General features: G+C 40.2%; 1 protein-coding gene across 1 annotated transcript in view; it reads left to right on the top strand.

The window, feature by feature from the left end:
- Positions 1-1,541: 1,541 nt before the first annotated feature.
- Positions 1,542-27,215, top strand: part of CYP4X1 (cytochrome P450 family 4 subfamily X member 1) — a 46,654-nt gene continuing 20,980 nt past the window's right edge. Inside the window, exons 1-6 of the mRNA XM_070405062.1 lie at positions 1,542-1,855; positions 10,620-10,761; positions 11,901-11,945; positions 13,762-13,889; positions 15,883-16,010; positions 16,096-16,250. Coding sequence (XP_070261163.1) covers positions 1,676-1,855; positions 10,620-10,761; positions 11,901-11,945; positions 13,762-13,889; positions 15,883-16,010; positions 16,096-16,250 — 778 coding nt within the window. The 5' untranslated portion in view covers positions 1,542-1,675. The remainder of the gene's footprint in view (positions 1,856-10,619; positions 10,762-11,900; positions 11,946-13,761; positions 13,890-15,882; positions 16,011-16,095; positions 16,251-27,215) is intronic.

Raw genomic sequence — 27,215 nt, forward strand, 5'->3', positions numbered from 1 at the left:
CTCTGGCTGGATTCCTAGTCAGGGCATATGCCTGTGTTTGATCCTCAGTAGGGGCCCTGCACAAGGCAGCTAATCATTGTTTCTATCTCTCTCTCCCTTCCTCTCTAAAATCAATAAAAACATATTTTAAAAATAAATTAGAAACCATATTATTCTGAGACACTGTCAAATAACTTCTAGCCGAGGGACGGAGGTAGGCAAGAGGTGGGAAGGTCTAGGGAAGAGAGAGCTGAAACAGTTGTGGTACAAAATGGAACAATCGAGGGGCCAGATGAAGTAACTGCCATTGGAGTCTGTCTTAACCATTAACCTGCCAAATAAAATCTAGCTCCAAAGAGTGGTGTAGGTGCTTGGTGATTGGGAGGGGTGCGGCGGGGGGCGGCGCAGGGGGGGCGGGCACAGGAGAGGCAGTGACTGGGAAGAGAATAAGAAGTTATAACAGAGATTGTGTTTATTGTTTACAGCTGTAAATCCAACACTTAACAGGTGCCTATCTTAGCAATAATACACGAATGATTAAGTGAATTGTGGAAAATACCTATAAAGAAGGCTGGGAGTCGGGGACAGCAACTTGGGAAGCTGGGTCTGTTGGATCCTACTTCAGCATCTACTAAGTAATAAAAATCTCATTCCTTTCTAACTACTTTACTGCATTTCTATTAGGTATGCTCAAGAAGTTATGTCTCCTGAGTCCAGAGCTCGATTCATGGGCATGGAATCTGAGCAGTCACACAGACCTTGCACTCAGAAGGGTGTGTGTTTGGTTTAGTGCTCAACTGTCTTCATCTCATTAATAAACTTTTTAAATATATTTTATTGATTTTTTACAGAGAGGAAGGGAGAGGGATAGAGAGTTAGAAACATCGATGAGAGGGAAACATCAATCAGCTGCCTCCTGCACACTCCCTCCTGGGGATGTGCCCGCAACCAAGGTACATGCCCTTGACCGGAATCGAACCTGGGACCTTTGAGTCCGCAGGCTGACGCTCTATCCATTGAGCCAAACTGGTTACGGCTCATTAATAAATTTTTAACACGTTTTCATTTTGTCCTGTGATCCACAAATTATGTTGAGGTCCCTGATTGCATGTATATGATGGAACTACTTAACATCTCTTCCCAATTCACCATTCAGGGTACTCTGCCGGCAGCTTGAAATAGAATACGGTGGACATTCACAAACACTAGAAATCAGAGTGAGCACCACATGTAAAACATTTACCAGCACACCACTTGTCAGGCCACACTCTATGAATATAATGATTATACATGCCCACCACTAGTCCAGAGACCCCTATGGGTTTTTATACAATTTCAGAGTGGAAAGAAGGTCTTTTTGTATCGCAGTTTACCATTTATGTGTGGCAATGAAGAAAAATGATGACCTCAAGCTTGGCATTATTTCAAATTTCCCTTGATTGAAAACAGTCACTCTTGAAATATGATACTCCAGGAGGATATCCTGTAGGAGGTCGTCCTGAATGAAGATTTGCATCCCTTGATAAAGGGTTGGAAATCCTGCAACTTGCGCCTACCTCCTCTGGCCGAGCCTGAGCTGCCGCTCCCATCGCTCTTCCTCCTTCCGGGGCTGAGTGATCACCGCCAAGCGCCAGGCTTCGGAAAGCTCATCCGCTCCCGGGTGCCTGGAAACTGCCGGCAACCGCAGAGCAGCGTGATGGAGACCTCCTGGCTGGAGATGCGCTGGACAAGGCCCTTTTACCTGGTGTTCGTGTCATTCCTGACCGTAGTGCTGCTGCAGGCCATCAAACTCTTCCTGCGGAGGCAGCAGCTACTGCGAGATCTGCGCCCCTTCCCAGGGCCACCCCCCCTCCACTGGTTAACGGGCCACCAGAAGGTGAGACGGAAGAGAGGGACAAAGGAGGATGCTGGAAAGCCGGCGGGCAGAGAGGCGACTGCTTCCTTTCCTTCCTCCCACCCTTCCTCCCATCCTTCCATCCTGCACAGACCTCTCTGGCCCAGCTCGTGGCTCTCTGCATCTTTCCTTTTTGCTCCCTCCCAGCCTTACAGGGGAAGGGAAACACCCTGGAGCTGAATCTGGGAAAAGAAAGCATGGAGTAACTCAGGTCTGCTTCACCAATCTCTTGCATTTATGTACTGCATTTTAAAAAGTCTTCCACGCGTATTGTTAAAATATTTTTAGGAAGTATTAGCCTAAATAATAGTTATTAATTGCAGAAAATGTGCAAAATTGGACTCAATAGTTGCCAACATTAGGCTATTTCAACTGGAAAAAAATTAACTTTCTTTTCCTAAGGTTCTTGTGAAGCAGGGAACAGCCCCAGCCACTCACTCACAAAATATTGACTGACTTAAATTTGTATGGTAGAGGAAGACTCTCCTGTTACCTAAATCCACTCCTACCCCTGATTCCTTGTTTTATTAAAATATAGACTACTAATTCCTTTAAGTGCATTAATTTCTAAAATCATATAAAAACAAAAATTGGGTTACTAATCACTATTACAATAATACTAGCTTTTATAATTGTCCATGCATTTACCTTTATTGAGATCTTTATTTCTTCATGTGGTTTTGGGTTACTTACCTGTGTCCTTTCATTTTTCTTTTGAGCATTTTTACAGGGCAGGTCTAGTGGTAATAACCTCCCTCAGCTTTTGTCTATCTGGGAATGTCTTCATTTCTGCCTCAATTTTGAAGGACAGTTTTGCTGGACATAGGTTGTGTGAATGTGAGTGTGTGTGTGTGTGTGTGTGTGTGTGTGTGTGGTGTGCCTGTGCCTTGCACTTCGTGGGTTTTTTTGTTTTGTTTTTTGTTTTTTACCATGAGATTATTTTATTGCAGAATATATGTTGGTAAATAATGGCTTAGAACTGCACAGTGCACCTATACACTGAGTGGCCAGATTATTATGACCGGCCAGATTGTTATGACCACCCCATCAGTACTTCATTGACTTCATTGACACTTCCAAAAATACTAAATATTGAAAACTTCCTAAGCAAATACTCTCAAGGTTTTATTATTATTATTATTATTATTATTTGCATAACTAATTCACTTCATTGTACTGATGGGGTGATCATAATAATCTGGCCACTCAGTGTATATGCTTTGATTTCCTTATCTGTGAAACAGGAATGAAAGAGTACCTCTCAGGATTATTTTTAAAATCTGTATTGTTAAAATATTACAGTTGTCGTCCCTTTATCCCCCATTGCCCTCCTCCACCTGGTTCCTGCCCCGCACTTTAACATATCAAACCGCTGTCTTCTGTCCTTCAAAGTTTCTGATGGGAAATCTGCTGCTGATCTTATTGAGAATCCTTTGTATGTAAAGGGTCACTTCCCTCTTGCTGCTTTCAAGGTTCTCTTTTTGTCTTTGGATTTCAAAAGTATGATTATTTGGAGTTCACTGAGCTTCTTAAATGTCTATATTTATGTATTTCATCAAATTTGGGGAGTTTTCAGCCATTATTTCTTCAACTGTTCCCTTTATCCCTCTCTCTCTCTCTCCTCCTGAGACTGTATGTTGGTTAGCTTGATGCCATCCCATAGGTCCCTTAAGCTCTGTTCACTTTCCTTCAATCATTTCCCTTTCTGTTTCTCAGACTCAATAATTTCCATCATTTTTATCAAGTTCATTGATACTTTTTCTTTCTGATTATATCTGCTTTTGGATCCCTCTGTGAGTTTTTCATTCCCATTACTGTACTTTTAATCACCAGCATTTTTTAGGTTTTCTATCCTTTTGTTGATTTTTGTGTTTTGTTCATACATCACTTTTTAAAATTTTCTTCACATCTTTCTTTCATTCTTTAGCGTCTGTAACACAGTTGTTTTGAAGTCTTTATCTAATAGTGCTGCCCTTGAGTCTTTTTCAGGGTCAATTTCTATTTATTAAATTTTTTATTTAGATGGGTTATATTTTCTTGTTGTTTTTTTTTTTGTATGCCTTGTAATTTTTTGTTGAAAGTTAGGCATTTCAATATAATAATATGATTATTTAAGAAATCAGATTTTCTCCCTTTTCCAGGGTTTGATGGGGGGGCACTTTGCTTTAGTTTTTTGTTTCTTTAATTGTTGTAAGCTCTCCATGTAACAAGGATCATCATGAGGTGTAAATTTAATGTCTTCTCAGATCTTTTCTGAGCCTGTGCCTTTCCTTAAAACACGTGTGGCCACTTTCTAATTTCCTTATATATACAATTGCTTTTGAATGTCCTAGTTTTTAATGTATAGTTCACAAACAAGAAAAAAAAAAAGAGGAAAATGGCAAGAAGAAAAGGGCACTGGCCTTTAAAATTTCCTAGAAGTCACTTCAGCTGGTGAGAGCAAGGGGGCTTGCAACAATGGAGGAGGTACAATAAAAATGACCGTTATCCTATTTGTGTGCCCCTGTGATCAGAAGAAGTAATTCCCAATATTTGTAGAACCGGGTGCTTCTCCCTCACGTACACCTCCATACCCCGCTGTGTCCAAGCTGCTTTCGGAACACCTGTAACTGTTTGCTATGGGACTGGGAGTGGGGAATGGGTAGCTGCTACTGTGTGAAGAGCTGAAACTGACAAAAATTAACTGCAATGTACAGTCCAAACCTTACTCCTGGAAGCTGCAAGCCTTCAATAGACTCCAAAGTTACAAAATAGGTACATTTGACAAATTCTGCCAGTGCAGTGGCTGTCTAGGTGGGAAGGCAGGTTACTGGTACTTCCTAATCTGCCATCTTTCCAGAATTCTCTCCCCTATCTAATTATTAATCTTTATTATATAATCCTTTTATCTCCCTCTCTCTAACAGCTCTAAAATCTTCACTTTGCCTCTGGTGTTCTGAAATTTAATTATGATGCCCTTAGGTGTGGCACTTAGGTTGGTTTGTTTGTTGAATTATTATCTCTGATGCTTTGGTCAGCAATCTTTTCTATCTGGAAACTCATATCAATCAGTTCTGGGAAATTTTTATGGAAAATCTTTGTCTTACTTTAGGTTTTCCCAGCATAAGACCCTAAGACAAGGATTCAAGAGCAAGTATTTTATTTTGGAGATGATTCCAGGAAACTTTGATAGAGGATTTGGCAGTTGAGGTAGAGATGAGACAGCAGTCAACATAAGGTTGGCTTTCAAACAAGTTACCACTGTGGCCAACTGTAGTTTAATCCCACAGGCAAACTCTGGTAGCCAGTATGTATAACTCAGAGTTATCCTGCCTGAAGAGTAGAGAGAAACTGGGGCATTTTTAGACTAACTCCCGACAGTCATTGGTAGAAGATTGGTCCTAAGGAGTGTTAAATTTCCAGCACTTCGAGACTGTTATGTAGGCAACAAAGCAGGCTCCAGTGGCTAAGGGCAACCCTTACATTAATAAATAAAAGTTCTGGTTATGGTATGCATCGAAGTGGTAAGGATGAAGAGTTAGGAACAGAACAATAATGGTGAATAGTACAATTTCTTTGATACCGCCTTCCCATCACCCTCTGAAACTTTCTCTTCTCTCTTTCTGCAACTCCTATTGGTTGAATATGCACCTCCTGGATTGGCCTCTATTTTAAAAAAACATTCAAAAATCTGCTTCTTGATTTTATCTTTCTACAATTTTTTAAATTTAGTTATCATGCCTTGGCTGGTTTGGTTCAGTGGTTAGAGTGTCAACCCTCGGACCCAAGGGTCGTCGCGGGTTCAGTTCCCAGTCAAAGGCATGTACCTCAGTTACAGGCTCCTCAGCCCAGGTAGGGGCGCATGCCAGAGGCAGCCAATTGATGTGTCTCTCTCACATTGATGTTTCTCTTTCTCATTCTCTCTCTCCCATTCCTCCCTCCCTTCCACTCCTCCTGGAAATGAATGGAAAAAAATATCCTCAGGTGAGGATTAAAATTTTTTTTTGGCTATCATAATTTTAATTTCCAAGAGTTTATCTTATTCTTCATTTATTCTTGTATTAATTACCTTATAATGCATTTTTATTTTTTTAATTTTTTATTGATTTTTAGATAGAGAGGAAGGGAGAAGGCGAGAGAGATAGAAACATGGATGAGAGAGACACATTGATCGGCTGCCTCCTGCACCCCGCCTACTGGGGATCGAGCCCGAAACCTGGGCATGTGGCCTGACTGGGTATTGAACCTGGGACCTCTTGGTCCATGGGATGATGCTCAATCCACTGAGCCACGCCAGCCAGGCAGTATAAAGCATTTTTAAAATCCTAAAACTTACTAGCTTAAGACAACAAAGAAGTTCAAGTTATCTACTTTTTCTTTTGTTTTGTTTTTTATACTTTTGTTGTCATACCTAAGAAACAATTGCCAAATTCAAAGTTAAATTCTTATCACTTCTTCTCCAGGTGACCTTTTAAATTAAAGTGTCTTACAGAGAGTTTTATAGTTTTAGCTCTTTCATTTAGATTTCTGATCCATTTTGAGTTTTGTATATTGTGTGAGGTTGGGGTTCAACTTCATTCTTTGGCATGTGGATATCCAGTTATCCCACACCATTTATTGAAAAGACTATTCTTTCCCCCATTAAATTGTTTGGGCACCTGGGTAGGGAAAGCCAAGTCCTCCTTCTGTGTATCTACTTTACTCTTACACCACTACTACATCCACAACATTTCTGACACCAGATGTTTTACAGTTTTCCCCACACCAAGCAATTCTGTGACACTAACTGGGTGTCTTAAAATTTAACTCAATTCTGATACTGTCTACCTGAAAATAGCATCAGATCCCACAGATTAAGAGCTCAGTCCTCACCTCCACTTCAGGTGCCAATTGCAAGTCCATTTTGTTACCTGTGCTTCTGACCAACCAGTTATAAATTGAAGTTTCCCATGACCCTTCCTCAGGTTGGATTAGTTTGCTAGAAGGTACTCAGCCAGGATGGTTTAGTGGTTGAGCATCAAACTGTAAACCTGGAGGTCACAGGTCAATTCCAAGTCAGGACACATGCCTGGGTTGCAAGCTCGATCCCCAGTGTGGGGCATGCAGGAGACAGCTGACCAATGATTCTCTCTCATCATTGATGTTTCTCTCTCTCTCTTTCCCCCTCTCCCTTCCTCTCTAAATCCAATAAAAATATTTTTTTTTAATTTGCTAGAAGAAATCACAGAAATCAGAAAAACACTTTACTTACTGATAACTGGTTTATCATAAAAGGGTATGATAAAGGTTACAGATGAACATCAGATAGAAGAGATGCATTGGACAAACTATATGGGACTGGGCACAGAGCTTCCATGCCCTCTCCAGGTGTGCCACTCTCTTAGCACCTACACATGTTCATCAACTAGGAAGGTCTCCAGACTTTGTACTTTTCAGATGCTTATGAAGGCTTTATCGTGTATGATTGGTCATTAACACCATTTTCAGCCCCTCTCCCCTCTCAGAAGAATGAGAGGTGGGCCAAAAATTCTAAGTTTCTAATTATGGCTTAGTCTTTCTGATGACCAGCCCCCCGGCTCCCCGCCAGGAGCCCAACAAGACACTGCTATCACCAAGGAAAATTCAAGGAGTTAGAACCCTGTGTCAGGAACCAGGCTCAAAGATCGAATGTTAGAACAAAAGATGCTTCTAGTACTCTTGTCACTTAGGACATCAAAAGGGTTCTAGGGCCCTAGCCAGTTTGGCTCAGTGGATAGAGCGTCGGCCTGCAGACTCAAGGGTCCCAGGTTCGTTTCTGGTCAAGGGCATGTACCTTGGTTGCGTGCACACCCCCAGTAGGGAGAGTGCAGGAGGCAGCTGATCGATGTTTCTCTCTCATCGATGTTTCTAACTCTCTATCCCTCTCCCTTCCTCTCTGTAAAAAATCAATAAAATATATTTTTTAAAAAAGGGTTCTAGGAACTCTGTGCCAGGAACTGGGGGAAGACATATATATATTATCTCACAGCACCTTTTTCAAAAATAAATTGACTATAAACATGGAACTTTATTTCTGAATTCTCAATTCTATATAATTGATCTATATGCCTATCCTTATGCCAATACCACACTGTTTTAATTACTGTTGCCTTCTGGATTAGTTCTGAAATCAGAAAGCATGAGTTCTCCTACTTTGTTCTTTTTCAAGACATTTAGGCTATTCTCAATGCTTCTGGTTTCCATATAAATTTTAGCATCAGTTTGCCAATATCTACACAGAAGCCAGAAGCCAGCTGTAATTCTGATTCGGATTGCATTGGATCTGTAGGTCAATTTGAGAAATATTGCCATCTTAATATTAAGTCTTCTGATCCATGAACATGGGTGTCTTTCCACCTATTTAAAGTCTTTTAAATTTTCTTTCAAGAAGGTTTTCTAGTTTTCAGGCTAGATGTTTTACACATTTTTTCTTAAATTTGTTTCTGAATATTTTCTTCTATTTGCTAGTCATAAATAGAACGGTTTTATTTTCATTCAGATTGGTCTTTGCCTTCATGATATTTTAAAGTCTATACTAGTATTCCTCTTGACTGTCACTAAATTATTTTTTGTGTTTAAGAGAGGCCTCTCTCAGAGTTTTGAAAATTGGAGTTGGCTGATATATCAAGCTGGCTAATATTACCAACCCTACCTCTTTACCTTTTTTTAACGCTTTATGTTCCTTAATTTTTTTAAATATTTTAACTGATTTTAGAGAGGAAGGGAAAGGGAGAGAGAGATAGAAACATCAGTGGTGATAGAGAATTGTTGATTGGCTACCTCCTGCAAGTTCCACACTGGAGATCAAGCCCACAAACTGGGCATATGCCCTGACCAGGAATTGAACCGCAATCTCCTAGTTCAGTGGTCGGCAAACTGCGGCTCGCGAGCCACATGCGGCTCTTTGGCCCCTTGAGTGTGGCCACAAAGTTTAAATCGCACTGTACATCCATGCCTGCACGTGGTATTTTGTGGAAGAGCCACATTCAAGGGGCCGCAGTTTGCTGACCGCTGTCCTAGTTCACAGGACACTCAACCACTGAGCACACCGGACAGACTACATTCCTTTTGATTCATCACTCAACCGCAAGGAGAGGATGGAACTATTTTGCATTGCAAAACATTTTAGGTTCCAGAAGGAGCAGGTGTGTGTAAGGGAAATTCCCTGTAAGACACACATATAGGTCCCTTCACCTCTCCCACCCCATGTTATACAAGAAGCCAATATAAACGAATCTATTGTCAGTGACTTAATGGAACTATTTAAATGAACCATTAGTAGCAGTCTGTGTATCAGGCAAAAAGTTCATTTCTAATGGTAGTATTTATACTCTGATTTATAAATTTTCTTGGGATTCCTAAGCTTAGGGTATAACATTCTAAACAAGGACAGTGTAATTATCTTCTCCATATAACTATATGTTGTAGTCCCCGACCAAGTCACTGTCAGATGACATACACTGTGAGCTGTTTTCCCAACTTAGAGGGTGAAAGGAGGTTTTTGGTTTTCTTTTCTTTTTTCTTTTTTTAGTTTTGCATATGAGTTTGTTTTTATTGTTTTATCTATAATATAAATTACAATTATTTGCTTCTGTATTCTTGGGCATCAGCAGGGCCTAGGTGCAATTTTAGCAGACATTGGAAATAAATAGATTCAGTTCAAAGCAAGAGCTTATATCCAAAGTGGGGGGAAATTTTAGATCTATCTCTTACATCGTGTCTACACCCAGCTGGCACACAGTTATCTGAACTAGAGTGAGAAGATAGATTACATGCATCGAGCCACAGGAAATCCTGTAATTTATCTAGGCAGTAATTTGACTTCTTCTTTTTGAAACCTTTTACTAGTGTGGACTTGGGTCACACGTGATGAGTCTTTCACTCCACACAGAGGCATTTGGACTGACTTAAAGGTAGATAAGAATCACTGGCTAAATAGAATGTTGTCAGTTGTCAGCATTGGGAAGAGATCAGATTGGCCATGATGGAGTTGTTTCAAACACCCTACTTTCCTATCTTTCTGCTGGTCGGCAGGGCAGAATGGTCATGGCTTGGCAGTTCAGTTACGGTGAGGAGGTGATGCTTGGATAAGGGCTGCACAGGGGCAGGTGGAGTATATGAGAAGTGGTGGTAGGCTGAGCATTTTGCATTTGAGTTTGCGTCAAGCTTCACACTCCTATATAAATGAAACTTCTACTGTTATACGAAAAAGAATTGGATTTTCTTTGTAGATGGAGTTGGCAGGTTTTTAGAGAGAAGTATTTACTATTAAGTTATTACAAAAAAGACACTCATCAATAATTAGAGGAAAGGGAGAGGGAATGGTGAGCTGGATGGATGCATCATGTTCAACACACTAACAGTTAGCTTTCCACACAGGAAAAAAAATTATTTTCAGCTTTCAGATGCCACTCCTAACCTAAGCATGTGATTGTGGCAGGTGAGGCAGGGCATGTGACTGGACTCCCTTCACCCGCTCAACTGGGAAAACAGCTCACATCTGACAGTGACTTGATCTGGGAATACAGCATGTATTTATATTGAGAAAATAAACACGCTGTCCTTGTTTAGAATGTTATACCCCAAGCTTAGGAATCCCAAGAAAAGCATATTCACCCACTTCCAGAAAAAGTGTTAGGTCCCTCTGCCTGGTGACCTTACCCAGGCCCTGAACTCAGCTCAGCTCTGTAAGAGGGGATGAGTCTAGACTGGTTGGCACCTCTAATTTCCTTCACTTTTTTCACTGCAGTTATTTCGGGAGGGTGATTTTGAGGCAATTGAAGAGTTTGTGAAAAAATACCCATGTGGCTTTCCTGCCTGGATTGGGCCCTTTGAAGTATTTTTCCAAATCTATGACCCGGACTATGCAAAGACATTTCTGAGCAGAACAGGTAAGACAAGGAATGAATCTCAGCAACCTCATCCTCCTGGGAGTGATACGCACAACCCATAGCCAGGATTCTAAAGGAATTCTGAAGCAAAGATTGGTATTAAGCCTTCAAGAGGAACTGGAGGAAGTGTTGGGAGGCATCCCACCAATCCTTCCCGCACAAACCCAGTCCCTCTCTAGTTCAGACCTCCATGGGCCCTTTTAGGTCACTGTATTAAAGCCCAGCTGGCACCCCCAAATCACCCCGGGCTTTCTTTTCCTCTCTTGGTTTTGTGACTTCGGTGTCATCAACACTCCTCAGCCCGGCCCCTTTCTTGAGGGTAAGTGTTCAGAGGGATTCAGAAGTAGCTCTGCCTGTGCCAATTCGGTATATAGCCCTGAATGCCAGGTCAGTGCTTTACTCAGGCTAACCTCTCCCCTGTGGTCCACATTTTGTTTTTGTTTTTTGCATATTTCTCAACTGTGTTCCCTTTGGAGCACAAGTTCTCTGACTCCTCCATCCAATTCTTTTTCAAGGCTTCCACAGTACCTTATCTCATAGCACAAAATTAAATGTCCAGTTTTTGTTCCATCAACTTTGTAAATTAAGGTGTGATATTTAGATCTTTCTTCCCTGTGCCATTCTCTCCATTACTTTTAGCAAAATCTCCAGTATTTTTAGCAGTTCTCCAGGTTGGTTTCATGGTTGACTCTTAAAGAATAGGAGATGTAAAACACCACGTTAGAGTTCATGAGAACCACAAGTGGCACTTATACTTGCTTTCTGGTGTTTCCCCAACCCCTGTTGTCATTCCCCGTCCCCCTTCTCACCCCCCTCCCCAAAAAACCATATAATACGTTGTCCCAACTCCTGTTCTGGACACTTTGTAACCTGCGGGTAATCTCTGTGTCCTAAGAAGTGTAAATGAGGAAAGATTCTGGGTTCATGCACCTATCTGTCTCAAGGGATTTGCTGTTCTCTGATTCCAGAACCAAGAGTTTTGTCAATTCCCCAACCCCTACACCTGCCAAGGGCTGCAAGAGTGAGCCCTGGGTTTCCTTTGACTATTTGGGGTTAATGTGGGAAAATGAGAAAACCTTCACCAACTTTGATAATTTTCCTCTAATGCTGTCTTTTGTTTCTTCTCCTTGACTCTGCAGATCCCAAGTCCCAGTACTTGTACAGGTTCTTGGTTTCAGTACTCGGTATGTATGTGACCCACTCACTTGTTAGAAGCCCCCTTGCTATAGTAGAGCATTTCAAAGAAACTCACGTCGGAATTCAAAAGCATTAAGAGTATGGTAGACCTACACTGCAAGTAATCTAGGGGAAAGGTCAGGAGGGAGTGCTATGGTAACAGCACAACTTCCTAGGAATCCTCCTTGTCCAGTTCTGTCCCTGAAATCTCATTCTCAAGGCAGCATATATGTGTATCTGTACCATCTGTCTTTAAAATTGCAGCCTAGCCATCAGTATTTTTTATTTTATTCTTTCTTCTCTTGTTTTTGTGGCTCCTTCCCTTTCTTTTTAGACTTCCTCTACTTCTGTATGCAAATCAGTAAAATTTTGCTCCAAAGTACAGCTTGGAAATATTCCATGAACAGATAAATTAAGCCTTTTAGCTACGTAATTGGTATTTATGTTAGACAAGAAAGGAATTAAGTGAAAGAACATAGGTTTTGGATTTAGAACTATTTGAATTGGAATACAGCCCCCGACTGACTAGTTGAGTTTGGTCTTGGGGAAGTCAATTAATCTCGCCAAGCTTCTGTTTCCTCACCTTTGATGATGAGGAAGAGAGTTACATCTCTGGACTGTTGTGAGGATTAAATGTAACATTTTCAGGACTGATTGTAATAGCTGCCTCCATACCAGTGCCCGACCATGCATTACAAGCCCGGTATGTTGTAAGCCCTCAATGAAGGATGACAATCAAATATTAACTAGAGGCCCAGTGCATGAATTCGCGCATCAGTGGGGTCCCTTGACCTGGCCTGCAGGATCAGGCCAAAAACGGCTCTCTGACATCCCCTCAGGGGTCCCGGATTGCAAGAGGGTGCAGGCCAGGCCAAGGGACCCCACCAATGTATGATAGGGGCTGGGGAGGGATGCGGGAGATTGGCCAGCCAGGGAGGGACTGTGAGCGGGCTCCAGGGCATGTCCGGCCCGTCTCACTCAGTCCAAATCAGCCAGGCCCCAGCAGCAAGCTAGCCTACCAGTTGGAGCATCTGCCCCCTGGTGGTATAGAGACTGATCAACAAGTCAACTACCAATGGTCGGTGTGCGTCATAGCAAGCAGTTGAGTGGCCTTAGCATATCATTAGCATATTGCGTTTTGATTGGTTGAATGGCTGACTGGTCGACCAGACACTTAGCATATTAGGCTTTTATTATATAGGATATATTTTACTTTTCTTTTAAAGCCAAATCTTTAATGACCCCCCTGGTAACAGAAGATTATGAGGCATTGGCCTTGATGAGTGATTTCTGTTTGTATCATTCATGGATGTGAAGCACTGACGAGGGCTCAAGGAGGAGCTATGTGGGGACACAATAGACACTCTTGTCCAGTTCCTTGTGAATTTTGTGTTCACAGTATAGTTTATGGGTTGGTTTGGAGAGAGAGAAGATGAATATCTGCTGTATCTCCACTGGCAGCTACAGACCAGGCAAGGTGCCTTATATATACATCTTCATTGAAACACAGTGAAGTAGATATTTATTATCACACTTGGTCATTGAGAAAATCAAGACTTAGGAAGGTTAAGTGACTTAATTATTACACAGGTAGTAACTGCTGATTTCAGTATGAACACTCTCATAAGGCTTCATAAAGTGGAGTTGCTGACAATACTAACTACATTCATCCCAGATGTAAGCATCAAAATTCACCTTGATCTTAATATATGAGCACTACTTTGACATTCTATTACGTCATGACTGTACATCATGGTCACTCCATGATGTCTGTTCCTCACCTCTCCTTCTAATAAAATGCTTTTGTGCCTCTTATGTCTCAAGGAGAAGGACTACTGAGTCTACAGGGAATCAGGTGGTCCCAGCACCGGCGCCTAATAACTCCCGCATTCAATTTTAACATCCTGAAATCCCACACCAGCGTGATGGCCCAGTCTGTAAATGTAATGCTGGTAAGTGAAGGGATAAAAGTGTTCTGATGTGGCCCTGACCAGTTTGGCTCAGTGACTAGAGCATCGGCCTGCAGACTGAAGGGTCCCGGGTTCAATTCCAGTAAAGGGCATGTACCTTGGTTGCGGGCACATCCCCAGTAGTGGGTGTGCAGGAGGCAGCTAATGGATGTTTCTCTCTCATCAATGTTTCTAACTCTCTATCCCTCTCCCTTCCTCTCTGTAAAAAATCAATACAAAAGAAAAAAAAGTGTTCTGATGTGTTGCAAAATACTTCCAACAGGAAATGGATTAGACATATGTGTAGTGGGTAGTGAAAATCAAAGGGGGATGATTTCTAGAAATCACCCAATGCACAAGTACCCTCTAAGCAATAGGTGTCTATGTAAGACTTTGCTATGTTTTTGGGGTGATAAAAAAGAGAAAGATCTGGTTGTCTGTCTTAGATATATTTTGAGATCCTATGGCAGTAAATCGAAGTAGTAAGATTCCAATGGTAAATGCTGTAGATGACAGGTAAGGAAATCTGGAGTAGCTATAATTGCTTCAAATTCAGAGGAGACTCACATTTATCATGAAATCTGAGCTGGACTTGAATATGTGAATAATATGGATGAGGAAACTTAGGCAGAGTGAGTTAGGTTAGTATGAACAAATGTTTGGAGGTTGGAATGGACTTATCTGATAGCCATAAATGACCTGGCAAATGATAAGTGTCTACATTAAAGTTACAGATGTGAGTTTCCTCATGGAGAATCATTAGGAGCTGATCTGCACCCTTCCAAAGGGGTATGAGAAGGATGCAGAGGACTGTTCCTATGGGCAGTCCCTGGTTTATAAATGACTTCTGTTCATAAACTCCAGGTGTGAATGATACACTTTTAAATTGTACTTATTTAAAAATCAGACTAGTAATGTACTAAAACAGTTTCATCGGAAATACTTCCAACCCGACAAACAAAGCCAAAGTTTTCTTCCACCTTCATCTGCAAGTCTATCCCTTTCTGCACGAGAGAACCACTGATTGGCTTGGTTCTCAGCTAAGCTCAGAGAAGCGGATTTTCCCTCCAGTCTGCTGGGACTGTGGTGAAAGTAAGTAAGTACCAGTCGAGGCAGAGAACTTGCGGCGCAGGTTAGAGTGAGAGGGGGCATGCTCTTCAGATTCTGGTGCTATGCAGCTTGGCTCACAATTTCATACCAGCCAGTGGTGGCCTTTGATTTTATCATCATTTCAATCAACCATTTCTGTCTCCTTCACTTCTCAGTCCCACATTTTCCTGAGATTCCTCTCACAGCTCTTCCTTCTGCTGAATTGTGCCAAAGTGCCTCCAGCGTTGAGCCTCCCCTTGGTTCTCCTCCTTTCTTCTAAACTCACTTCTGTACTCGATAAAACTTACATCATTCAGGGTGATAGCAAGTGACTAAACAGTTGACACTTAGGTAAAAACTTTAAAAACATCTCTTTGCCTTTTTTTTGTGTGGCCTCCAAATCCTTAGCACCTAGCTATAGGTATTGTCACTCAATAAATGTCAGTTGATCTGAACTTAAACATTTAGACTTATGAGTATTTTTACTTTTAATGTTCCAAGTTTATTCTAAGTACAATTATGGTGGTTGGAAGTAGCGATGGGGTGAGGGAACCTAACAGTTTGGGGGCTGAAGGTGGAGGAAGCCCTGGGCAGACTCCTTGTAATTATGGGTCTTGTATCAGAGATTATCTGTTTCACTAGGATCTTGTTTGTTTTAAGGCAGAGTTATGGTAATCACTGAAAGGCCAACGATACTTAATTCAGCCATTTACTGGGCATCTGGTTGGCTCCATGCTCTTTCTCACCCAGCTGGGTGCATTTCCCCCCCTTCCTGATGCTAAGTAAACATGTAGCTGATTTGCTTGTACGAATTTTGGCTAGGTTAGGGTTGTCTCCCTTACATCATAAGGGCAGGGTCACATAAAGGCACTTGGATGGTGATGGTGATCTTGACTTCCTGTGTCAGGATAAATGGGAGAAGGTTTGCGGTGCCCAGGAATCAGTTTTGGAGGTCTTTGAGGACATCAGCTTGATGAGCCTGGACACACTCATGAAATGCACTTTCAGCCGGGAGACCAACTGCCAGATGAACAGGTTAGTGACAGGAGGGCAAAAAACCCCCACATTTGTTTGCCATTATCAGTCACCTATTGAGATATTATCTCCATTTTCTCTCTAGTTCCCATGATCATTATGCTAAAGGGATATGTGAAGGCAGTGGAATCGTCTATAACCGCCTGTTCAGATTCTTATATCACTATGACATCATTTTCAAATTCAGCCCTGAGAAGCGCCGCTTACAGAAGATAATCAACAATTTGCATCAGTACACAGGTATTTCTTGGGTTTGGGTTGCCCGAGTGCATACATTGTCATAACTGTATTGTGTCTGTGTAGAGGAATAGGCCAATGATACATAATTCAGCCATTTACTGGGTATCTGGTTGTGAAAAGAGAAAGAATTCTTGTTCTTAATGGACCTTTTAAATGCAAGTCCTTTAGAGAAGTTTGCTACATTCATAGTAGTGTTTTATGAGAGAGAAGTTTTCAATGTATTCTATAATTTTTATTATGCACAATTTTTATTAATACAAATGTAACAAGTGAGCACTTAATATTTCAAAGCATAAATAGCATTTGGCTATTTGCACCATGCTTGCAGTAATAATGACAAGCGAAAAATATTCATACAACACAGGAATGAATAGGGAAACAGAGTAAACAGGAACATACAATCAAAGAAGGGGGAAATGGGGAGTTATCCAATTGGTATGAAGTTTTAGTGCTGGAAGACGAATAAGTTCCAGAGAGCTGCTCTACAACATCGTGCCTACAGTTAACAATACTGCATTGTACACTTAAAATGCATTAAGTGGGTTAATCTCGGATAAGCATTATTACCAGAATTAAAAAAAAAAAGTTTTAAAAGCTTGTTTCAAAAATAAATAGTTTTAATAAAACATAAACAAAGAAGTTGAACTAGATTAAACTTTCTAAACAATTCAATATTACTTTTTAATGAACATAACAATAGAAAATGCTTATTGAACAGTTAATTAATCCTCCTTTAGCTCCACCAATTACTAGCAGTGTGACTTTGAGCAAGTTACTGCTTTGTCTCAGTTTCATCTATAAAATGGAGATAAAAAGGATTTAACTCATAGGTTTGTGGTGATGATGAAGTATGTTTATATTTGTAAAGCACTTTGAACATTTCCTGGAATTGAATCAATGTTAAATATCCTAATATATAAAGAGCCGGGGTCCATCATGACCGAAACGTCTGGATGGATGACCGAACACCAGGCTAGGGTCCCGGCTGGCATGGCAGAACTCAGTCCTGGGTCCCGGTGACCTGTGGTGGAAGTCGGTCCTGGGTCCTGGACCCCTGCGGCATGGCGGGAGTCAGTCCTGGGTTCTGGCCAGCATGGCAGAAGTCAGTCCTGGGTCCCGGCAGCACAGTGGGAGTTGGTCCTGGGTCCCAGCGGCCCATGGTGGGAGTCTGTCCTGGGTCCTGGCTGCCCACAGTGTGTCGGCAGGAGGGAGCTGTGGGAACGGAGCCATGCTGCCATCGAACTGGCCTCTTGGTCCCTCCCCTCCACCCGCAGGCTCTGGGGAACCAGAGCCATGCTGCAATCTGGGAATCTTGGTCCCTCACCTTGCCCAGAGGCTCTGGGGAGCCGGAGCCATGCTGCGATTAGACTGGCCTTTTGGTCCCTCCCTAAGGGGTCCCGGATTGTGAGAGCATGCAGGCTGGGCTGAGAGATGCACCCCCTCTGAGTGCACGAATTTTCACGCACCGGGCCTCTAGTCTATATATATAAAAGCCTAAGCAACTGAACGACTGGTCAACTGGTAGCTATGACACACACTGACCACAAGGGGGGCAGACACTCAATGCGAGAACCCACCCGATAAGCCCTGGGGGGGGGGGGGGGGGCAGCCAGCCAACATCCCACGATCCCTACCCCAGCTGGGCCACCCCCCACATCAGCCCCAGTAGCTGCCAGGCCAAGGGACCCCATCTGTGCATGAATTCATGTACTGGACCTCTAGTAATATATATTTGTCCTAGGAAATTTGCAAGATACACCTAAACATGCACACTCACACACATATAAACACATGAACATAGATATTGTTAGAAGGACACTCAGATAAGCAGGTTAGAAACAATTTAAGACACAAATAGGCATTATGCATAGCAGTTCTCAAACCTGTTCCCATCATGGCCCACACAGAAAATGTTAATATTTATATGCCTCATTGGAATAAATAAGAGTGGATTTTGTGGCATCAACATATGACTTGGTGAAAAAAATGTTTACATTTTCTTGATATTAAATAATTATGATTAAAAATGCAAAGTATTAGGAAAAAAATTAAATGTTAAATTTTAAATTTCTTTCAATTACAACTGACATTCAATGTTATATTAGTTTCAAATATGCAGCATAGTGGTTATACACTTATATAACTTTCAAAGTAATTCCCCCAATAACTCTAGTACACCATACATACTATTACAGTAGTATTGACTAGAGGCCTGGTGCACGAAATTCGTGCACTCGCGGGGGTGGGAGAGGCGTCCTTCAGCCCAACCTGCACCCTCTCACAGTCAAAGAGCCCTCAGGGGATGTCTGACTGATGGCTAGGCCGCTCCCTGACATCCTTACTTCTGCCACGGAAGTGGGAGAGGCTCCCGCCACCACCGCTGTGCTTGCCAGCCGTGAGCCCAGCTTCTGGCTGAGTGGCACTCCCCCTGTGGGTGCACACTGATCACCAGAAAACAGCTCCTGTATTGAGCGTTTGCCTTCTGGTGGTCAGTACACATCATAGTACACATCATTCCACTGTTTGGTCAATTTGCATATTAGCCTTTTATTATATAGGATATACCCTATGCTGTAGTTTACATCCCCTTGACTATTTTGTAACTTTCAATTTGTAATTCTTAATCCCTTCACCTTTTTCATCCAGCTTCCCTCCCCCTCCCATCTGGCAACCATCAAAATGTTCTCTGTATCAGATCGCCTGGAGAGAGGTGGGATCTGGGTCCAGGCTGGAGGGAGAAACACATGCAGCTGGGACTAGAATCCCAGAGGGAGCACTGTGCTGCACTAAATCTGTGGCCCTTGGGGTCAGTGTAGCCCTCAAATGTGGAAGGGGGTCCACAGGACTGCTGGAAGTGGAGGACGCTAGATCTAAGCTCACAGCCATGGGAGACTGTGCCCAGAAAGGCAGCTTGAAGTTCTATATTGGCTGTGCAGTGACGGGGGGAGAAAGATGCGAGGCAGCACAGTTGCTTTGTCCTTTTTACTTCCTTGCTTTTGTTTGCTAAATCCAGTACATGGATCTTCCAATTAAAAACACTCACCAAGACTGCAGAGGAAGGTGGTTTTTGTGGAAACTGGGGAGAAGAATAGGGAGAAATGAGCAGGAAACCAGCTCTGGGACAGTCCATCCCTCCAATCCAGTCTTGAGTGCAGCAGGGAAAGGAAGAACCTAAACACCCCCAGGGAGCCCTAGGGGACTGGATTGAGGGACCATTTGGTCCCAGAAACTAATACATAAACACTGCCACCTAGGGGCTGTGTTAGAAATAGATGCTTGTGCAAATACAACTGAAGGCAGGCAGAGAAACAAAGTGAGCAGAGCGAGTCCACCTGCTTGAAATCAAGGCTGTGGCTTATGACACAGAGGAGCAGTGGATGGCTGGGAACTTCAACACTGTACTGACTACCTGACAGGAAACAGATATACCAGGCAGAACAGTAGAGAAGGATCTTAAACCCATGGGTCATTGAAGCTCCTCTGAAGCGAATGAACTTCACTACTTCACTTTTTTATTTTTTACTTAAGAAACTAAAATTTTTTCTCACTTTATTTTACATTTTTATTATTATATTGTTATTTTTAATTATTATTACTATTATTTCACCATTTTCTAAAGTTTTATTTTTTTTCTTTATTTTATTTTAATTTTATTGGATTGGTGTTCTACATTCTATTTTTATTTTTATTTTAGCATTATTTTACTCTATCTCGATTTTTCCGTTATGCCAACACTTTTTTCCTCACTTTTCCCCTTTTTCATCCTGTTTCTCTTACCCTGTTCCTGCTTTAGTTTTTCTCTACCATTTCTTTTTACTCCCTGTTAAAAATTGATCTTACTCATATATCTAATTTCCTCTCCCCTGCTCCAAGTCCATGCGCACTTCTCTTTTCTCTTTCTTCACTAGCCAAATTTTTTTCCTTTTTTTCTTTCTTCCTGTCTTGTTGTTGTTTGTTTGTTTGATTGTTTATTAGTTTGTTTTTTTTTCTGTTTTTTTTATGCTTCTGTTTTTCCTCCCCTTGCTTGTTCTCTTCTTCTACTAATAACTTCGTTAGTTTCAATGACCAACTCAGGCCTATCTACTCTCTATTATCTTTTTCCAAAAATAGATGAATACATAGATAGACTAAAGAAAGGGGAAAAATTATACACATATATACAAATTTTCTTTTATATATATTCATATATATGTTTCAATTTTTTGTATTTTGGTTTTTACTTTTCTTCTTATACATCCACTCTCTTTCTACCTCCTCTATACTGAACTGTGGCTATTTCCCCATTCATTCAATTCCTTGACCTTACATGCTGGAAATAAGCTCTGCCTCTTCAGATTCTGCTTCCCTCCTTCTTTGTGGGGTATTTGTTGTTTGCATTTTTTGGATTAGCTGTCGGGTTTTTTGAGTTTTCTCCCCATATACATATACTTCCTCCCCTTCTTTTTTCTTCTCTTTTTTTTCTCGCTTACCTTTTTTCCTTTTCTCATTATCATCTTTGCACTCTTTTCTCTCCCCTAATTCTCTTTTCTCTGGTGGTCACCTTTATTTGAGGTTATCGGTATCGTGAATACATTCGTGTTTGGTGCCCTCTGTCTTGTGTCTTGTCATGTTGTATTTTGTGCCTTTAAGTCAACGCAGTAGAGAGTGAACTTCATAACTAGACACCCTGAGAGGAGCGAAAATGGAGAGACAAAGAAACAGCCTCCATATGAAAGAAAAGGAGGAATCACCAGAAAAGGAAGTAAACAAAATGGAGGCAAGCAATATTTCAGAGAAAGAATTCAGAACAATGGTCATAAGGACGCTGAAAAGGATGGAAGACAAATTTAACAGCATGCGTAAGAAACCAAGAGGAAATGAAGAACCAAAAAGAAATGAAGAATGACATCGCTGCAATAAAGAATACAATAGAACGCATCAATAGAAGACTAGAAGAAGTGGAAGACTGCATCAGTGAGCCAGAAGACAGGTAGGAAAAAATACCCAAGCAGAGCAGCAACTGGAAAAAAAAAAAACTTAAAAAACAGGAGGAGAGCCTAAGGGAGCTTTGGGACAACACAAAACAAAACAACATCTGCATAATGGGGTGACAAAAGGAGAGGAAACTGAACAAGGAATAGAAAACCTGTTTGAAGAAATAATGGCAGAAAACTTCCCTAATATTGGGAAGAAAACACCGACACAAGTCCAAGAAGCTCACAGAGTCCCAAACAAGGTGAACCCAAAAAGACCAACACCAAGACACATTATAATTAAATTGGCAAACACCAACGACAAAGTAAGGATCTTAAAGGCTGCCAGAGAGAGGCAGAAAGTGACCTATAAGGGATTCTCCCATCAGACTAGGGACTGATTTCTCAACAGAAACACATCAGGCCAGAAGGGAATGGAATGAAATATACAAAGTCATGCAAAGCAAGGGTCTGAATCCAAGAATACTATAACCAGCAAGGCTATCAATCAAAATTGAAGGTGAAATCAGGAGCTTCACAGACAAAAAAGGACTAAGGGAGTTTATTACCAGCAATGCAAGAAAAGCTAAAGGGACTGCTATAAAAAGAAGAAATAGGAAGGGAAGAAGGAACACAGGCATAAATAATAAAAATGGCGACAAACAAGTAACTATCGATAATAACTTTAAATGGAAATGGATTAAATGCCCCAATCAAAAGACATAGGGTAGCTGAATGGATGAGAAACCATGACCCATATATCTGCTGTGTACAGGAGACCCACCTCAGAACAAAGCACTCACACAAACTGATAGTGAAGGGATGGAAAAAGAAATTTTCAAGCGAATGGAAATGAAAAAAAAGCTGGGGTATCAATACTTATATCTGACAAATTAGACCTCAAAGTAAATGCCATAACAAGAGATAAGAAATGCCACTTCATAATACTAAAGGGAGCAATTTATCAAGAAGATATAACTCTGATAAACATATATGTACTCAATACAGGAGCACCCAAATACATAAGAAAACTTCTGGAAGATATCAAGGGAGAGGTCAACAGCTATACAGTCATAGTAGGGGACTTTAATACCCTACTAACACCACTGGGTAAATCCTCTAAACAAAAAATCAGCAAAGAAACATCTATCCTAAATGACTCACTAGATCAGATGGAATTAATTGACATCTACAGAACATTTCACCTCAAAGCCACAGAATATACATTCTTCTCAAGTGCACACGGGTCATTTTCAAAGATAGACCACATATTGGGACACAGGAAAAGTCTCTTCAAATTCAAGAAGATAGAAATCATATCAAGCATCTTCTCAGATCATAATGGCATAAAATTAGAAATCAACTACATTAAAAACAATGAAAAAAATCAAACACTTGGAGGCTAAATAGCATGCTATTAAACAGCGATTGGGTTACCAAAGAGATCAAAGAAGAAATAAAAAGCATCCTGGTAACAAACGACAATGAAAATAGAACAATCCAAAATCTATGGGACACAGTGAAAGCAGTCTTGAGAGGGAAGTTCATAGCTCCACAGGCCTACCTCAAAAAACAAGAAAAAAAAAAGATAAGAAATTATTTAACCCTACAACTCAAAGAGTTAGAAAGAGAACAATAAGAAAAACCCAGCTAAGCAGAAGGAAGGAAATAATAAAGATCAGAGTGGAAATAAATGATATAGAGAAAAAAAAACAGTATAAAAAATCAACAAAACCAAGAGCTAGTTCTTTGAAAAGGATAAACAAGATTGATAAACAGGCTCGTCACAAGGCAAAGAGAGAGGACCCAAATAAACAAAATCAGAAATGAAAGAGGTGAAGTAACAACCGATCCCACAGAAATACAAACAATTATGAAAAAATACTATGAACAACTCTATTCCAACAAAATGGACAACCTAGAAGAAATGGACATATTCTTAGAAAAACACAAGCTCCCAAAACTCAATCAGGAAGAATAAAAAAATTTGAATAGGCTGATAACTACTGAAGAAATTGAAGCAGTGATCAAAAATCTTCCAGCAAACAAAAGTCCTGGTCTGGACAGTGTTACAGGAGAGTTCTACTAAGCATTCAAAGAAAAACTATCCTCCTCAGACTATTCCAAAAAATTTAGGAGGAAGGCACACTCCCAAGCTCTTTCTATGAAGCCAGCATTAACCTAAATCAAAAACAAAGACACTGCAAAAAAAGAGTACAGGCCAATATCCTTAATGAACATAGATGCTAAAATCCTCAACAAAATTCTAGCAAATCAGATCCAGCATTACATTAGGAAGGTCATACACCATGACCATCGGTTGTTACTTCACCTCTTTCATGACCAAATGGGATTTATTTCAGGGATGCAAGGATGGTATACAATATCTGCAAATCAATAAATGTGATACATCACATAAACAAATTGAGAGACAAAAATCACATAATCATATCAATCGATGCAGAAAAAGCATTTGACAAAATCCAACACCCTTTCTTGATTAAAAACTTTCAGCAAAGTGGGAATAGAGGGATCATACCTCAACATAATAAAAGCCTTTTATAACAAACCTACAGGCAACATCATACTCAATGGGGAAAAAAACTAAATCCATTTCCCCTAAGAACAGGAATAAGACAAGGATGCCCACTTTCAACACTCGTGTTCGATATAGTACTGGAAGTGCTAGCCATAGCGATCAGACAAGAAGAAGAAATAAAAGGCATCCAAAGTGGAAAAGAAGAAGTAAAACTGTCCTTATTCATAGATGACATGATACTATACATAGAAAACCCCCAAGACTCCATCAAAAAACAACTAGACCTAATAAATGAATTCAGCAATGTAGAAGTATATAAAATTAACACCCAGAAATCTATGGCCTTTTTATACACCAATAATGAGCTCACAGAAAGAGAAACTTTAAAAAAAATCCCATTTACCATTGCAATAAAAAAATGAAAATACCTAGGAATAAGCTTAACTAAGGAGGTAAAAGACCTGTACTCAGAAAACTACAGGGCATTGAAAAAAGTCAGAGAGGAGGACATAAACAAATGGAAGAACATACCATGTTCATGGATTGGTAGAATCAACATCATTAAAATGTCCATGCAACCCAAAGCAATATACAGATTCAATGCAATTCCCATTAAAATACCAATGGCATATTTAAAAGATCTAGAACAAACTCTCCAAAAATTCATCTGGAATTTTAAAAAGACCCTGAATAGCCACAGCAATCCTGAGACAGAAGAACAAAGATGGAGGGATCACAATATCAGATATCAAGCTATATTACCAAGTCATGGTTCTCAAAACTGCCTAGTATGGGCACAAGAACAGACATATAGACCAATGGAACAGATCAGAGAACCCATAAATTGACTCAAGCCATTATGCTCAATTAATATTTTACAAAGGAGGCAAGAACATACAATGGAGTCAAGAAAGTCTCTTCAATAAATGGTGCTGGGAAATTTGGTCAGATACAGGCAAAAAAAAAAAAAATGAAACAGGATCACCAACTTATAACATACACAAAACAAACTCAAAATGGCTAAAGGACTTAAATATAAGACGAGAAACCATAAAAATCCTACAAGACTCCATAGGCAGCAAAATATCAGACATATGTCATAGCAATATCTTTACCAACACAGCTTTTAGGACAATGGAGACTAAGGAGAAAATAAACAAATGGGACTATATCAAAATAAAAAGCGTCTACACAGCAAAAGAAACCATCAACAAAACAACAAGAAAGCCCACTGCATGGAAGAACATATTTACCAATGCTATTTTAGATAAGGATTTAATCTCCAAAATTTACAGAGAATTCATACAACTTAACAAAAGGAAGATAAATGATCTAATCAAAAAATGAGCAAAGGACCTAAGTAGACACTTTTTGAAAGAGGGCATACAGAAGTCCAAGAGACATATGAAAACATGCTCAAGATCATGAATCATCCAAGAGATGCAAAACAAAATAACAATGAGGTACCACGTCACACCTGTCAGAATGGCTATCATCAATAAATCAACAAATGACAAGTGCTGGCAAGAATGTGGAGAAAAAGGAACCGTCATGCACTGCTGGTGGGAATGCAAACTGGTGCAGCCACTGTGGAAGACAGTATGGAGTTTCCTAAAAAGTTAAAAATGGAACTCCCATTTGGCCCACTAATCCCACTTCTGGGAATATATCCCAAGAAACCAAAAACACCAACTAGAAGGGATACATGCACCACTATGTTCATAGCAGCACAATTTACAATAGTTAAGATTTGGAAACAGCCTAAGTGCCCATCAGCAGATGGGTGGATTAAATAACAAGAAAGGGAGAGGAGAGAGAGAGAGAGAGATGCATCAATGATGAGAGAGAATCATTGATCAGCTGCCTCCTGCATACCTCACACTAGGGGCTGAGCCCAAAACCTGGGCATGTGCCCCAACTGGGAGTCAAACCATGACTTCTTGGTTCATAGGTCAACGCTGAGCTATGCTGGTTGGGGTCTCTTTTGTTTCTTTTGCCTAAGGAGAATAATCAGAAAAAAATATTACTAAGAACAATGTCAGAGAGTTTACTGCCTATGTTTTCTCCAAGGCAGTAAGATAACTATAACCTGGCAGTATAACTTGATATCAGGTAATGTGATACCTCCAATTTTGTCCTTTTGCTAAGTTGCTGTAACTATTTGGGGTCTTTTTTTGTGATTCAATATAAATTTTTGGATTATTTATTCTGGTTTTGCAAAAAAAAAATGCTACTGGTATTTTAATAGGGATTGCATTAAATCTACAGATTGCTTTGGGTAGTATGGACATTTTAACAATGCTAATTCTTCCATGAGAACAATGTATACTTGCATTTATTTGTATCTTCTTAATTTCTTTCTTCAAGATTTTTTAAAATATATTTTATTGATTTTTTACAGAGAGGAAGGGAGAGAGATAGAGGATTAGAAACATCTATGAGAGAGAAACATCGATCAGCTGCCTCCTGCACATCTCCTACTGGGGATGTGCCCGCAACCCAGGTACATGCCTTTGACCGGAATCGAACCTGGGACCTTTCAGTCCGCAGGCCGACGCTCTATCCACTGAGCCAAACCAGTTTTGGCTCTTTAAGATTTTTAATTTTCTGATTACAGGTATTTTATCTCCTTGGTTAAATTTATCGCTAGGTATTTTATTTCTTTTTTCTGATGCAATTTTAAATGGGATTGTTTGCTTCAATTCTCTGATAGTTCATTGTTGACATATAAAAATGCAACCAATTTCTGTATATTAATTTTTGTCTTATTACTTTACTGAATTAATTTATCAGTTCTAATATTATTTTTGTGGACTCTTTTGGATTTTTTTATGTATGGTATCATGTCATCTGCAAATAATGACAGTTTTATTTTTTCCTTTCCAATTTGGATGCCTTTTCTTTCTTTTTCTTATCTGATTGCTGTAGCTAGGCCTTCCAATACTATGTTGAATAGAAGTGATGAAAGTGGACATCCTTGTCTTGTTCTTTATTTTAAGGAAACACTTTTAGCTTTTCACTGTTGAGTATGATGTTGGCTATGGGTCTGTCATATATAGCCTTTATTATGTTAAAGTATGTTTCCTCTATTCCCACTTTGCTGAGAGTTATTATAAATGGATGTTGGATTTTGTCAAATGCTTCTTCTGCATCTATTAATATGATCATATGATTTTTATCCTTCATTTTGTTTATATAGTGTATCACATTAATTAATTTGTGGATACTGAATTGACCTTGCATCCCAGGAATAAATCCCACTTGATCATGGTGTATAATCTATTTAATGTATTGCTGAATTCGGTTTGCTAATATTTTGTTAATTTTTTATCTATGGTCATGAGGGATATTGGTCTATAATTTCCTCTTTTGTAAAGTATTTGTCTGGTTTTTGAATCAGGGTAATGCTGGCTTTATAAAAGGAGCTTGGGAGTCTTCCCTCCTCCTCTTCAATTTTTTGAAATACTTTGAGAA

The sequence above is a fragment of the Myotis yumanensis genome, unplaced genomic scaffold, assembly GCF_028538775.1.
Source record: "Myotis yumanensis isolate MYYU_CA2020_CCGP unplaced genomic scaffold, mMyoYum1.0.hap1 SCAF_2, whole genome shotgun sequence".
In the NCBI taxonomy this organism is placed as follows: Eukaryota; Metazoa; Chordata; class Mammalia; order Chiroptera; family Vespertilionidae; genus Myotis; species Myotis yumanensis.